The following is a 16,508-nucleotide window of genomic DNA, read 5'->3' on the forward strand; positions in this document are numbered from 1 at the left end:
CTTCCTGCTTGGCCCCTGGGCAGTGGATTCGTGGCTGGGTTTGGGGAGAGATCAAGAATAAGGTGGGAAGTGTGGCCGGTGGTTGGGCTGCCCACCTCCATGTATTCATGGATTTTCTCAAAAGTCAAAACAGGACACCAGTGGCGATCCAAGAGGACCACTTGTGTGCCGCTGACTGGATGGGGCCCCAGTCTCCACACACGCACACATGCGCTTCAAACACCCAAACCTGGCTGACTTTTAAAGGAATTCAGTTTATAACCTTAATGGCAGTAGCTCCCGTGCCTTTGCTGTGTCACCTTGAGCAAGTTACTTAACTTTAGGAGGCCTCAGTTTCTTCATTTGTTAAATCAGACTCAATATAATGCCTACCTTATAGGCTGCTATGAGAATTAAGTAAGATAACTGTTTGAAGAGTTGCACCTGGTACTGGCACATGGAAAACATCTGCTGTGTCAGCTGTCATTGTAACAGGATTGAGAAGACTCACCATCAAAGCTTATGTGCTGTCAGCTCAGAGCTACGCGTGTCCTAAGTTCTCAATTCCCTCCCGTATCACATTCATCTACCAATGGCTATTCGGACTAAATACTGCATGGCTGACCACTACAGACCCGTGTCTGTCACAGTGTGCTTTACCTCACTATCTTAAGCTTTTCTCAGGGATCGCAATCAAACAAAAGTGCTGATGTGAAAACTGCTTCCTTATCAAAGTGTCATCAAGGGCGGTGTCAAGTTAACTTGTCCAAAGTCTCTCTGAGAAACTTCTTCCAAAAAGTAATTGGTACCAGAAATACTGTTCTCCATCTCGCTCCTTCTCTTACTCTCTCTCTGATTCCATCTCTGTCTGTCTCTCCCTCACCCCCCCAGGTATTGGGAGATTCTCTCTTCTGATGACAAGAGCCCTCTAACTTACTGTATGTCCCCTTTATCCTGGTCCCAGGAAGCTCAGACCAGGCCACCAGGCTGGAGTTACCTGAGCACGCAGGACTCATATACAAGTGTCCTCCTATTTTCCATGGTTCTGATTTCTTGTTAAAATTTCACTATACATGTAACTTGGTTTCAAAGAAAGGAGTAAATACACAGTGGACATAAGAAAACATGCCCTTTAGGGCGACTGCTAAAATTAAATTAACTAAATTACCACTAAAATTAAATTAAATTATGTGAAGTATACTAAACATAGGTTAGGTACCTAGAAAATTTTATTGCTCACTCCTTAATATAGCTACTTAACATCGGTATAATTAAATGTATTTACTCAGCTTAGCTCAAGTTTATAAACAGTATGTCCAATAAGCCAAACGTCACCTCCCTCACCACACACAGGTGTCGCTGCCCCAGGGTGGCAAGTGCTGCCTGGACTCTGGACCTGGCTCTCTCTTCCCTTCTCCTACCTTTGCGAGGACTTCCGGTGTCCAGTCTTTCTCCCTTTCTCTCTTTCGTTATCTTGACTCATCACCACCTGCCACACCACCAACAAGCCAAGGCCCCGACATGTCTACGTCTCTTGGGGACCATCTGACATCGGGCCCAACTCCATTAAGACCGCCTGAGCCCTCTGTAAACTGCCTCAACGGCTACTTAACGCCCATGCACCTTTTTGTTGTAACCTATTCTGGCGGGGGATACTTACAGATAAAACACTGCAAAAAAAAAGTACAGAAAGGTCCAAAGGACCCACACAGCTTCTTCCTATGATGACATTTTATATAAAACCAGGGAATCACTTGGCACAGTACAAGCAACTCGATTCCAGAAGACCTTACTTGTATTTCACCCTTGTTTTTGGAAGCACTATGTAACTTTTTAAACCAAATCTCACACTTCAAACTTATTTAGAATCCGAATAAGTGACTATAGAAGGTGCTACTTCCCTTTTCTAGAACTCACACGTACTCAGAGGTGATATATTTTGTTCCACATGACTGTGAAAATACCTGCTGCCGCTGCCGGTTACCGTGTACTAAAGATCTACCGTGTATCAGTAACTGTTCTCTATGAGGCCGATACGTTTTATCCCATTGTCACAGATGAGGACAATGAAGCCTGTGGTGATTTACACAACCTGCCCAGGGTCACATAAGTAGCCACTGAAGAGGCCAAGTCCGACCAGGGCAGGCGGATTCCAGAGCCTGAGCTCTTTGAAGCTACTACGAGTGACCCACAGGGAGTCTTTGGGCCACGTGGTGACCTGCAGATGCATCGCTGTGAGGGGAGCACCGATGGCATTTCGTGGGTGGCATCAGAGATGCTAAATGTCTCGTAACACACGTACAAGGAGAACCGCCTTGCCCTGCATGGCCAACGTGCTCTGCTGAGAAACACTGAGTATTCTATTCTGTTTCCCCAAACAAACCCAAAGAGACAAGTATAAATGTGAAATGTCATAAAGAAGTAAGAAGTAGCTGGAAAGGACCACATGATAATATAAATCAATCACCAAGCAGCAACGACAACAAAAAACCCAAAAGTCTACTGTTCTACTCAAACATTAATAGGCGTATTCATTTCCATACAGACGGGCTAATTAGATTTCCAAACACCTTTTAGCTTAGAAAGCTCTTGTTCTTTCTCCTGCTGCAGCTGCAGGTATCTCTGCTTGTGGTCATTAAACGTCCTGCTGAAGTCCTCTCCTTGTTTGCGGTGTTCCTCCTCCAAGTCGCTGTGTTGCTTCTTCAGCTCCTCGTGTTGACTCTGCAAAGATGAAAACTTGAGCAAAGACGTACATGCTCTCAATGACACAGAATCTATCTCTAGATAGAGTAGCCTTTCTCTTGCAAGAAAGGATGTGCAAATGAAGAAGCAGGCTTCATTTTCCTCGGGTTGCTTCAAATTTGTGCAGCTCCCTTCCATTTCCCTTCCATTTCAAACAAATAGTCTGGGATCGTGGCCAAGGATAATTTTCTCCTTAATTTTTAACATTAATGTGAACAACAAGAAGTTGGAAGTTAGCATGAGAGATGAAAAAGGGTTGGCCCTGGAGAAAGTCCCAGGGACTCAAGTTACTGTGGAAACCAGATAAAGCCAATGGAAAAACTCCCCCTCCACGGGCACGCTAGACTGCCTCTTTCAATCTGATATTTTCCCAGCAACATTTTTTATTTCCCTTCTTTGATTTTCAGCCTTCCTGATAAACCAGTTTAAAGAACAGGGGAAAAAAGACTTTTTTTCCCTTTGGGGGAAATAATAAATCGACTGTTTATAGAATGATTCTTACTTTAATTACTCCTGATTATAATACTAAGCTGTAATCACAATATAGATAAAGTCTACAGCCTCCAAATGCTTAATGTGAAAGGGTGGTCTCCTTTAATTCGTGTATTGCTCTCTTGATAATAGGAAAGACTCTGGTTTCAATAAAAAGCATATGCCCTACAGCAGGAAAGACAATATCGAACAAAAAGCTGGGGGCCGGGAGGTAAGCAGTGGAGAGGGTGCGTAGTTTTCCCATTGTGTGGGGTGCACAAGGCTGCTGCTCATCTCTTCTGGCTGGACAGAGATAATGAATCTCTCTCTCTCTCTCCCCCTCTCCCCACCCCTCTCTCTCCCCCTCTCCCCACCCCTCTCTCTCCCCCTCTCCCCACCCCTCTCTCTCCCCCCCCACCCCCCTTGTCTCTCCTGACATAGAATGAGTTTTATCCAAGAACCAAGGAAGGAGAATCTTTAAATATAAACTGTGTTCCTCTGGTAGGTAAAAGGACACCAATTTTAAACATTAGTAACACGATGGAAGCATTTTAATCCTTCTACTGCCTCCAGTGTGTCTAAGATAAAAGACAGTATCTAAGGAAAACCACTCTGAGAAATGAGACAAAAAAACAAACAAAAATCCTTAAAAGATAAAGAACAAAATTAAACATTAGGTGATCAGAGAGCCCTGATTTATAAGAAAATACCATATTACAATACAAATCAACTTTCTGTTAACTTTCCTTACTGAGTTAATCCTTTCCTTCCTTCATGAAGAACAACTTTAAATTACTCACTTTCAACATCTGATGTTGGACATTCAATGCGCTGTATCTACTATTGGAATCTTGCTGTAAATTAAAAAGCAAATAGTTAACACAAAGATAACATATCTGGCTCTTTTGCTAAATAGAACTTAAAGCTCTTAATAGAAGAATTTCACTCATTTCACTTGTGTAAGCTAACATGAATTCTAAGCTTGAACCAGAATATTTCTAAGACCATCTCCTTACTTAACAGCAGAAATGAAGTTTCAACATTCCTGTAAGTCTGCTCGACTTTAGTAATGAAAAAGCTGGACATGGAACTATGAAACAGTGGCTTGACGGGGCCCTTAGAGGTGATTTACTCCCTCTCATACTCAGAAGAAAAACAGGCCCAGATGCACAGACACAGCACCACGTGTGGCTAACACACAGCGCTGGGTGGCCCAAGGGGAGGGGGAGATAACCCAACAATGGCCAGGCCTCACAAGCTGAGTATGGCTCCAGGGAGGGGAGAGAACAGGCGCTTTCCTCCCTTGAGATTCAGTGGGTAAGAAATTCTATGTATGTTACTTTACCCCAATTGGACTCCAGCTCACAGTGAGAGACAGAAAGAGTAAGCAACAGGCCGAGAGCAGACACTTCCTTTAGTAGTGGAGCCAGGACTGAAACTTGAGCCCATGCCTGCGGCTGAACTCCGTGCCCCGGCAGCACGTCTCCGTGTGTCGGTACAGCATCCTCATGTCTGCACCTCACCGGTGTCCAGTGCAGTCCTGGGCAGCCGTAACCAGTCAGTATACAAACAACACCGGAAAGTGTTCTCTCCCCACACTGCTGTGTTCTCAGTGCCCCAGGCCTTGCTTCACCCCATCGCCAGCACGAGCGCAGCCTCGACTATTGCTTTCTTCCATGATCTTGCAACTTCTAAAGTGAACTGCATTTTTGCTTTATCACTTTATTTTATTGCTTTACTATTTTACTTTAATTTGTGGCAAGTTACGTTATAAAATGCACAACAGAATGCACACAGTTTTGGTTAGGGCTTTTAAAAGCAAGTAAGAGCTGAAAGCTGACAGCCTCCTACCTATTCAAAGAGCGGACTTCTCAGTTTTAATACTGCAAAGCGCCAGTGGTTTATATGCTTACATATTTTTCTTAGAGTAAGAGAAAAACTTGTTTTTCTCCAGTGAATCTGGACTTGAACATTTTTAAAATGCCAATATCATTTATTCACTTATTCATTCCAGAATTGTTTTTGAACATCTGAACATGTGAACTCTAGGCCTGGTAACTGTGCTGGACTTCACACAGTAATGCCTGTGCGAGTGACAGCAATGTCATGCAAAGGCAAGTCAAAATCGGTATCCCATTCTAGAGCAAAGAGAGACCACAAGTGAATAAGTAAGTAAAAACCACCTTCTCTTTATTGTTGAACATTAGGGCTATTTCCAGTTTACCACGATTGCCAAAGTATGATAAGCAAAGAAAGGTAGGTTTTAAAAACACAATTTTTAAGGGCTTTCCTCTCGGAATTTTTTGGCGGAAGGAAGGAAGGAAGAAATGTATTTCAGCCCTGTAATCCTAATCATCAACAGAGTAAAGGATTTTGTGACTATATTTCCCTCTCTTTCAAGTTTCATGAAATAAAAAATTAAGAGAGAAAAAAAACTCACCCTTCCCTTATTTAGTGTTTCTTGTGCTTCTAACTTATAAACCAGAAAATCTAGAAAATACAAAATGGAGAAAAAGAGCATAAGTTATTCCTTGTGGAATTTTTAGACATCGAAAAGAATAAAGGCAAATTTTATTCAGAATTTTAAAAATGTTTTAGGTTTAAGACGATCCACTTGGTGACTTATACACTTAACTTTGTCTTTTAAGGCTTTAGAAAGAATTGAAAAGAACTACTATACAGTCTTCCTCTTTACCTTAAAGCTGTGAATCTTGTATCAACAAAATCCACATCATAACCAACTGACTGAAAGTGCATTTAGAATGTGTACACTGTGATGAGCTCTCCTTGAGATCAAGGACGGAAAAACATCTAAGGACAGAGATAACTTACTGCTGGCCGCTAGGTGGCACACGGAAATCACCCAGGACCTGAAAAGTTTCACTCCGTGGAAACCATCCTTAATGCGCTTAAAGCTTTATTATCCACTAGATGGCTCTATAAAATCACTCTGCGATTGAAGACAAGGAAAAATCCAAATCCTGTCAAAGTATTTCAATGATCTTAAACTTCTCTTCTTCACACAGGCTTAATCCAAGGGTCAGCAAAACATCTTAGCCCATACTGCCCTCCCCTGTTCTCCCTCCTACCCGCACTGAGGTAGTCAGACGGAACACCTCACTTAAACCTCGATACTTACCACAAAACATGAAGAAAGAAAAATAAGAATGCAGGTTACTTCAAATCACAAGCAATATGAAGTCCATGCTTTATTGAAAACTTCTAATAAAAATCAATAGCATTGCCTAATACTTGTGCTAAATGTTAATTTTTCAAACCAAACCAACTGGTTGGTGCCAATAAAGCCTTTATCCCAAGACAGAAAAACAGGTGCACAACCTAAAAGACATCATCATATGAGATCGATTCATTATGTATAAATGCAGTCATATGTACATGTATATATAATATTTGTCATATTCTGGACAGTGCATGCTGTTACTTTCCTGGGTATCTGTGGACAGAAGTTCTAGGTGTTAGCAATGTATGTAATATTCAAATGGAAAGGTGTGTGTTATTTTTGAAGTAATACATATAACCAATATATGAACAACCTCAAAGCAGCACAAACCGAATGAAAGATTCTAAATCCAATCTTGAGCAGGAATTATTTTGTTGCACAATGTATAGCATATTGCTTGATATCTCCTTCTCTGTCCACGTATGAAACAGACTTTGGGTGAGTTGAAAAATGTGTTAGACAAAAAATAGGAAAGCTAGTACATGTTACTTCAAAGAAGAGTATGATAAAAAAAAAACTTAGAACACCATTTATATTATTTATTTACCTTCCTTTGCTTTTTTATGTTCAAGTCTTTCCTTCTGCAAGGATTTCTCTAATCTTGATCTGTGTTCATACACAACTGGAAAAAAAAAAGTTAAAACTCATCTTCAAAGAATCAGAAATTCTAAAGTAAAATTAACATCAATTTTCAAAACAGGAAGAAGTCAGTTTAGAGTCCTTTCACAGTTAAAATTAAAATGCAGGCATTACTTAAGTTCCACTTCCGAGTAAAAAATAGACAGACTAATAGACATAATTCTGGGCCGACTCCTGTGCAGTCTGTACCTCTTTATAGAACCAACGCTGTGGAAGAGGCTTCCACCTTCTTGGCAGCTCCTTGTCTTCTTGCTTCTGGAAGGTGAGTCTCTGAGGTTCTGTGTCTCTACTAGACAAGCATGTCCAGTCTCATGACTTCGGTCCCCATCAGCGCAGCATTTACCCCCACATCTGTATGTCTAGTTCCCACCTCTCTCCTAGGCAAGAGGAGAGCATTTCCACCCAGATATTCCATACGTACTACTGAGCCAACATGAGTGGAGTCTGAATTAAAGCTGCTTGAGTCAGTGAGGGAACGCGGGCAGCATGCTGACGTTGGCTGAAAGAGGCCACAGAAACAAAGGCAGAAGGGACCGTCCCCATGAAAGAACCTATAGCAGCACCCACAAAAGAACAAGTTAGGCTTACATCGGTCATGGCAAGAAACCAAAGGCAAACTGATGTCAAGCTGTAGGACCTTCCCGAACTTCGTCAACCCTACCTACCCAGGCTACTGAAGGAGACAGAGCTGCCCGGCGAGTGGGGGAGGGAGGGCAGATGTGTTCTGGGGAAAACAAGGAGAAGCCTATCCATCCCAACTCCCCCCCCCCCCCCCCCACTGCAGGCCTCACGTCTGCAGCAAACAGGAGCTGCAAGAGATGGGGAAGCTTTACCTCTAACTGAACAGAATACGTATCAGCACACAGGACTCGACCAGACACGATACTTACTAAACCAAGACTGTGCTTATGGATACACGTTATTGAAAGATTTTTTTTTTTTTTAATCTGAGAGAAGCTAAAAAGCAGTGAAGTCTGTCCTGGATGTCATGCAAGGACAGAAAAACTAGCCCTGGAGAGTGGTTGGAAAGGGAAGAGGAGGAGAGAATAAAGTAAGTTTCTAGTGTGCCCTTTAATCCTGTTTGTTCAGCATTATGGTCACATATGATCTCATTCCCTGGCAGGATAAGCAAAGCCGGTTATTTGGTTCTCTTACCATCCCTTGCTCCCCATGACCACCTACGATAGAATTTACTCGTCAATAACTGACTGACCTTGTACGGTACAGACAACTGCCCAACACTGCTGGCCGCCCAGAGTTGCCATGGTTGCAGCAACTCCCCTCCCTGACGTCTGCTTGCTGCTGAAGGACTCCCCTGTCCCTCCTCCACCCTTTCCCCACTGCCACCCCTGCCAGTTACCAGCCATTGCTGTCCTCCCTCCAACACGGCCATGTCTCCAGGGTAACTCCCCTTCTTCCCAGCACTGCATCTCTCCTCTGGCCTTCCCACACAAACCCTCCATTCCCAGGTCCGCGTCTAGGACTACCGCAGTGCCCGCCTCTACTCACACCTCTGCTAACATCTCGCCCACAACCCCTGGAACGCCAGCCACCACCCAGACTGGTATGGCGTCGTCCCCTGATGGCTTTTCTGCCCCAACTCATCTTTCCCCTCATCTCAGCTTCCCTTTAGTCACTGAAATAACCCTTGCCCCATTCCCTTTCTCCATTTGGGTTCCTATTCTATTCACCAGATGATCCCTCCCGCCACCCCCGTGCTGTTGCTATAAAGGAATTAACTGCACTCCTGTTAAGTACCTGGCTTTGCAGTATGAGTAGAAATGCAAAGTGAAGAGACACGGATCTTGGCCCCAAGACGCTCTAGTCCAACACAGGAGATAGGTAATTTTAAGTAATTAGAACTAAATGCATTTGGCATAATAGAAGTATATTTAAACCCAGGGAGAGAGAGGGGTAACCCTGCGTGGAGGAGGAGTGAGGGAGGATTCTCAGGGTGGCACTCTCTTAGCTGGCTTTGAGAGTGAAGAGCAGTTTGGTAGATGGGAGCACTGAGGAGAAAGGCACTCCTGGAAGACATCACAGGGACAGAGGCAAAGAGGTACTGAAATTGGAGTGAAGGTAGTTTTGTTCCAAAAAGCCTGGTTCAAATCCATTATTGAGAAATGAGATTTTTTTTCAAACATATATGTGCACAGTATATGTCTCGGCCAATTTGTAAAAGCCTATTAAAATCAAGAGGCTCCTTGGATTGGTACTAATACTACCATCTTAAATGACATTTGGAAGGGGGGAGGCAAAATAAAGATTAGTGCTACAGAACCTCACTAAGCAAAGCCCTGAACTGTGTGCTCATAGCCTTTCAGAATTTCAGTCAGGTGGGGAAAACTTGCAGGGAAATAATTACAGAGTTATTATGATTCACAAAGGCAAGAAGAGGATGCCATGGGAACACCTAAGCTCCCCAGCTGGAAGGAGAAACATTCCCTCATCTCCAGACCACTGGCCAAAGTTCCCACGGTCTGGGTAGAGGGTCCCAGGAACATCACCGTGCTGGTTAATAGGAAATCTGGCTGCACTAATTGGACATCTTATGGACAATTTCAGCTAGCACGTGCCTTATTTTCAAAGAAAGGAAAACAGGTAAAGTAGTCAAGATCTTGCTCTAATGGAACCAAAGTGGCAGCAGAGGTCCCAAGTCTAGGGTGCTCCTGGGTGGAGGTCAGGACCATGAGGGGGAAACAGCTCCAGTCCAACAACACCCAAGATAAAAACAGAACAACAACAACAACAACAAAAACAGCAGCACAGCCTAGAAAACGTATGTGAGGGGCTGCTCACCACCCATCCCCAGCCACCTCTGACCCTAAATAAAACTAATATTGTGGAAGGGTAAGGATGGAGAGAAAACACTGCATTTACAAATTACAACCCTGTGAAATTCTTCTTGACTTATTAAAATACAGCAGCAATCATTGTAAACTCAGGGTCATAAACTGAACATTATGTGGTACTCGGTCATCGGGTGATTATCTTTGGTTTAGGAAGCAGAGAACTCATCAGCACAACTTCATCTTGGAAAAGGGTGGGGGCTCCACCACCTACACCAGGCGGAGAGGGAGTGTGGGGCTGGGGGAGTGTGGGGGGAGCTGGTGCACGAGCTTTATTCTCTTCCCTGCGATTCAGTTAGGAAGAGAATGTGCCAACAGCTGGTCCAAAGTACACACTGACCAAACTGAATCACACAACTGTCTTTGACAGTTTTCTGCACAATAGTTATTTATACGTTCAACATATTAATAGCAGTGTGTCTCAGGAGCCAGAAGATCCTAGAATATGTGGTTAGAAACTTTAATAAGACACCTGAAGAGATGCTATACAATGTCCACAAAGAGGCGATCAGGTTTATCGATTACAATCCACATTCAAAGGCCCTGGGACATCTGAGACGTATTCACCAACACATAAAATGGTATCACTAATAGCATGACCTAAGGCAAGAATAATATGGTTTTTGCAAATGCAGCAGAAAAAAAGATGTGGCAAACAGAAATAGAGGATATATGCAGAAACCATGAGGTAACTGTACAATTAATATGATCTGACTCAGAACTGGTCAAGTCATTATTAGAGTAACAGCTTCCAGTCCTGACGTATAACTTTAGAATTCAGAAATGCTGTGAGGGTTGGAGACCGTCGCCAAGGAGGGAGGTGCGGGAGCGGAGCAGCAGGGACCCATGGCAAGGTGGAGAAGAGCTGTTCTTCGTCAGGCTTAGGAAAAGGAAAACAAGCCGAAAAGGAGTCTTAAACTATAGGCTGAGGAAACCACATTCAGTAAAGTGAAGTGAGAGTAAAAATTAACCCTTAGAAAGGAAGGGAGAAGGAAAGAGGCTGGCGATAATGTCCCGGTTGAGGGTACAGACGTCCCAGATCATTCCTTACGGGGCGAGTGGCTGAACTTCTTTGTACTTCTGTTCCCTTACATGGTGCATGGGAGTAACACTAATGCCCATCTCTTTGGGTGGATGTCAGGGCTAAACGGGTTAATATACACCAAGTGCTTCAAACACTGCAGGGCACAGAGTAGATGCTAGAAAATACTAAAATATCTTTTCAACTATCTGTGATGGCTTAAAAGTGCCAGACAAGGAATCAGGTGATTCCCTGAACCCCTTCAACCCTGAAGTTAAAATCTAATAATAACAAAGTAATTATACACACACACAGATCTCGAGAGACACTTGAAACAGCAATGAAATATTGGTCTCAGTTTCCTTTTACTTAAAACAATTCCCCTAAAAAGAAGGATGTTGTGAATAATCATTCTAACAGCTTAGTAAAACCTATAAGCGTATTTTTAAATAAAAGTTCAAGGACAGTAAAACAGACCAGATAGAATTTTTGTGTTCTTACTATCTCTTCTAGAAAACTTCCCTATCGATGAGCACACACACAGACCTACACTACCCTTAATTTTTTAACATGCATTCTCCAGGTTTTTGAACTGGTGATTTATCTAGAGACGTTTGCTGTTTTGCTGAAAAGGAGGATTGCTAATCAATCCTTGTCCCTACCTCTATTTTTCTATTTCTATTCTGAAGTCAAGGGCATCAGTCAAGAAAAACTAACACTGCTAGAACCTCTGCAACAAAAAAGGTATATAATGAATATTTTCAAAGCACCAAGCAGGTTCAAGGGAAAAAAAGTATAAAAATAATGGTTCAATCTGGCCTTCAAGATCATTAATGCAGACCAACACTGCAGCAGGGACAGGATGTGAATCACAAGAACTTGTGAGACAAAGATGAAAATCCATAACACTCAACATCTCCCCTGCTTACTGACAAAGAGCTTAATATTTTCCATTCAGTCAAGACTGGAAAGAGTTTTTATTTCTCCCTTAAAGCACTTGAGAGTTTAAAAACATGCCAGCTTCCCCCAGCAATTTTCCATTTTAACTCTTACTTCCATCCCTCTATCTGAAAGAAATTAGCTGTATACATCCACTTAGGAGTAAAATACACATCTATTACATTTCAGGGCAGACTCTTCCAATCCAGAAAGAAAGCAACACTCTAAATTTAGACAGAAAACACTGTAAAATGTTTAAACACCTTAAGCCAATAGAGGACAGCATTTCTTTGGCAGCCTGTGAAATTTTGCTTTCAGTCCTGACAATAACACTTTTATCTTTACTTAAAAACAAAAACAAACAACTGAGTCTTGGTATGAAAGACACCCAATTCAACTTGAGAAAACATTGATTTTTGAGGACCTTTATCATTTTACAGGTGATAAAAATTAAGATGAACAAATCTGTGCCTTTGATCACTGTGGCTGAAGATTTTAAGTAGGATAGCAACAGATGACAAAAAAGGAAAACAAACTGAAATCAATATAGTTCTCAGAACACAATACTTCAGAAGTTTTGTTTTATTTTTGTTTTTAGGCCTAAAATTGTAGACATTTATTACCTGTTTAAGAGCAGTTTTGGGTTGTGGTTCTAACTGGCCAGAAGAGGGGTGGAGGCCCACCACCCTCACCTCCGCTCAACAAAGAGTCAGAAATTAACACCAAGATACCATCACGGATACAGTTTCCCAATTATCCTTCCCTCCTTCTTTCATAATTTCACCTCCTAAGAAGTCTGAGAAAGAATAGCAAAGATCTTAGAAAACAACCCACATAAAGCAAGTAAAAAGACAGAAGAAGGGGGACAGTGATGACCGTTTTGAGGATCACACTGGATCCTCCCTCGGCCCTGGGAGTGAGCAAGGGCCCCCCTCAGGCTCTTCTTCAGTGTCTCGGCCGCCTCTTTCCACGAGGTCTCCCCTCGATCTCCGAGCATCGTATCCTCCTGACTCCAGTGGGACCTCTCATAGGTAACTCGGAAACCTCAGGTCCAGCTTTGGCTTCTCACCTCATCCCAGTTTTGCACCTTCCAGTTCAAGTCAACCTTGCCAGTCCTCTCGACAACTTATGGCTGCATTTCATTATTAATTAAGCCTGTCCTGTGGTTGGTTCCCTCTGCTAAATTATAGATTCACATCCCTGGCCTGGGGGCAAAACCTTCTAGAGGCTTCCCGCCACACCCTGAGTGAAACCCAAAGCCCTTGAGATGCCCTGCCCCACCGCCCACCCTGCTCCAGCCACAGCAGCCTGCGCGTGATCTCCTGAACAGGCCAGGCCAGCTTTCACCTCGGCACCTCCGCTGCTCCTTCTCCAGGTTCCTGCCTGACGAGCCCCCTCACTTCCCTCTGATCTTTACTAAGAAGATACCGTCTCCTCAAGTCCTTTCCTGGACAGTCGATCTAAGATTACAGCCTGCTTCCCACCCACACCACTTCCAGTCTCCTTCCCCACTTTATTTTTCTCCTTAGCACTTAACTTTCTTTACTAGATTTTTTTTCTTTGCTTTATTTATTGCCTTTCTATCCAACTAGAATATAAGCTCAATCAGGGCAAGAATTTCTGGTTTGACTTATTTCACTGCTGTATCCCTGGTATACTGAGTAGTAGGCATTTCGTAGATAATCAATGAATGAACGAACTATACGTGCCAGGAAGGTGGCGAATGGCTACCTTTTCTTTCCTTCTCTTCTATAAGTACCACTACTTCAGTTCCAATCCCCCAGTTCCTAATATCTAGTATTCAGTAATACTTGTGCAATGAATGAATGCATTTAGGAGATACTTCATTCTCTCCTTCATTTGCCTGCCATCCTTCAAGTCGCAGCATTTTTTAACTGAATTTCTGTATCTGTTGGCTCATTAGTACTCATATTCCCAGAGAAGAGACAGACAACAGAACAGAGATGAAATATAAATTTTTCTGTTGATGTATATAGGCTCATATGATTAGCATTAGTTAAACCATAGCCCTGAAATATAGAAGCTTTCAGAATACTGAGAGAAAAGAAGGACAGTCTGACTAGGCATTTTTCTACTGCATGGCAATTGCAGTTTTTTGGGGTTTTTTTTTGCACAATAAAGTTCCTACAATAGTTCATGCAAGTGTCTATTTTAAGTTTGAGAATTCATACAGCTTATGAAGTCATTTAAATGGAAATTTTAACCATGGTTTGAATTGGTGCTTAACTACCTTTCCTATTTTGGATAAAACTATACCCAGGCTTTCCCTCATGACACTATCTAACTGAGATCTGGCTTTTTCAAACAAGTATTAACATTAGCTGACATAAGATGCATGTCTTCACACAAGTCTCTTTTTGGCATTTTTTCAAGTGGTGGGCTGCTAATAATCATTCTTCTTATTAGATGAAATCTACTCAATCACTTTTCTCTTAGCTGCTTCGAGCCCAGCAGCATTCCAGGCTCCTTGGGAGAGCCTTCAGGGTAGGATTTACTCTCATAAAAGGTTCTGATCAATACATTTGGGTTGAGAGAGAAGGTTAGGACAGGTAAAGCGGTAAGAAGACAACTGGAGATCACCAAGGTGAGGGGAACCAGGCTGACGGGGCGCCCTGCTGAGCCCGCAGATTTTCACACACAGTCTCTCTGCAAACCAAGAGGAAATGTACCCCCCGTCCCATGAAAATGCGGGACTCTATAAAGTAAAAGTTACACTTCTCAAAGGAATGAATAAGCACATATGAGAACATATGGGAAACTTATGTGCTCACAGTAATAGAAGTAAACATTATTCTAAAATTGGATGTATAGAAATAGACCCTCTAGAGTAATATTCTTAGCTAGCAATCAGATTTCAGCTGGACAGCATCACAATATTTCAGGAAATAATGCATGAGGGAAGAAAAAGACGGTTAGGTTTCTGGTCATCCAAAATTGACGTAAGTGCTCTTTAGATGGGCTAGAATATGCAAAAGCACACTGGTTTTATAATGGGAGTAAAAATTTCTGCATAAACTTTTCAAAATCGATGTGCTTGAACCAAACATAGAAGACATTTAATTTTCTTAAGTTATCTGATTTTTTCTTGGGAATTCACCTCTATGGACACTTTGAGTAATGCCAGCAAAGAGGAAAAAACCTAAAATCCAGTACTCAAGTATCAACTCCTAAAAAGTTTTTATATGGTATAAACCTGTATCTCAGAGAATACCCACAACACAGGCAGGATGAGCTGGGCTGAACTGGCTTTTCCTTCAAATCATCACAGCAGTACACGAGCAACCCCATCTTCATCCAAACTCTCTGTATCAAGTTTTCACTCCAAAATGTGAAAATATGCAACATATTTTGGAAAAGGTTTCATAAAAATCTGGCTTATAAAGAGATGCTATATAAGGTCTCTTATCTGTTGCATCCTGAATATTTCATTTAACAAATCAAACAAGTATTTACTGAGCATTTAGTATATGCCAGGCATTGTTTTGATACTTGAGAATACATCGTGAGCACATAAAAAATATCTGCCTTTGGGGAGCTCATATTCTGCAGACAGATAGAAATGATAAACATAACTAATAGTATATTAGAAGTTAGTAAATGTCATGGGTGAAAAAAAGAAAAGTGTGAAAGAGACTGGAGGTGTGGGAAGGATGGGTCAGGTTTCACTTTTAAACACGGTGGTCAAGTCAGGATTCACTAAGAAGGAGACACTGGAGCCAAGACTTGAAAAAAGTGAAGGAGTTACTCCAGATACCTCAGGTTAAGTGTTCCAGACAGAAGGAACGGGCAATGCAAAGGCCCGTTCTACTGTGCAAGCATACCTGGGATGTTCTAAGAAAAGGAGAGGGACTGGAAGAGTCGAGGTGGAGAGAGCCTAGAAGGTCAAGGGTGAAGGTGGGGACAGGGCAGATAGCGACAGGCCTTGTAAGACCTCATGAAGACTTGGCTTTTATTCTGAGAGAAATGGGGAGTCACTGGTGCAATCTGAGCAGTAACATGGAATACTGACTTTGAGTTTAAAATAATGATCAGTCTGACCACGTGCGTGCAGAATGCAAGCAGGAAAGCTAGTTAGTAGCAGGTGTCTGCAGTCATCCAGGCCCGAGTATAACAACAGAATAGGACCAAGTGCAAGTTGCACCCAATTCTGTGGTTAAACTTCAGGTAAGCCCAGTGCGTGTAACCAGCTGAGATGGGGAAGGCCACCATGGACTAGGTCTGTGAGGAAGGTCAGGAGTAAGCCTTTACTGACTGCAGAGTAATTTACTCAGCCTGTAGGAGTCAATCTAGATTCCCAAAGGCAACATATGTAGGGATGTTTTCTTCCAATGGAGGCAGGAGAAAGAACAATCCAGAAAGTGGACAGAGAATGTGTAAGAGCACTGGGGCAAAAAACCAAAAACAAGGTATTTGTCATATTCCTCAGACTTCCCTGAAAGTAAGAACCACCTGGAGTGCTTGTTCATTGCATAGATTCCTTGGGCTCAACCTGAATCTACTGAGTCAGAACTTCCAGGGAAGAGGCTTGATAATCTGAACATTTAACAAGTGTGCCCCGACTCCCCACTCCCCACCCCTCCCCTCAGCCCAACTCCTACTCCCCACG

The 16,508-nt window shown here is 42.5% G+C and overlaps 1 protein-coding gene across 5 annotated transcripts in view; it reads right to left on the minus strand.

The window, feature by feature from the left end:
- GOLIM4 (golgi integral membrane protein 4) overlaps nucleotides 1–16,508 on the minus strand; it is a 71,864-nt gene that overhangs the window by 24,411 nt on the left and 30,945 nt on the right. For all 5 annotated transcript variants that reach the window (XM_031450613.2, XM_031450621.2, XM_031450616.2 and 2 more), the window contains exons 2-5: nucleotides 6,981–7,055; nucleotides 5,633–5,682; nucleotides 3,993–4,046; nucleotides 2,550–2,700 (exon numbers count right to left, since the gene is read on the minus strand). In XM_031450613.2, the coding sequence (XP_031306473.2) occupies nucleotides 2,550–2,700; nucleotides 3,993–4,046; nucleotides 5,633–5,682; nucleotides 6,981–7,055 (330 nt within the window). The remainder of the gene's footprint in view (nucleotides 1–2,549; nucleotides 2,701–3,992; nucleotides 4,047–5,632; nucleotides 5,683–6,980; nucleotides 7,056–16,508) is intronic.

This window comes from Camelus dromedarius, chromosome 2 (assembly GCF_036321535.1).
Source record: "Camelus dromedarius isolate mCamDro1 chromosome 2, mCamDro1.pat, whole genome shotgun sequence".
In the NCBI taxonomy this organism is placed as follows: domain Eukaryota; kingdom Metazoa; phylum Chordata; class Mammalia; order Artiodactyla; family Camelidae; genus Camelus; species Camelus dromedarius.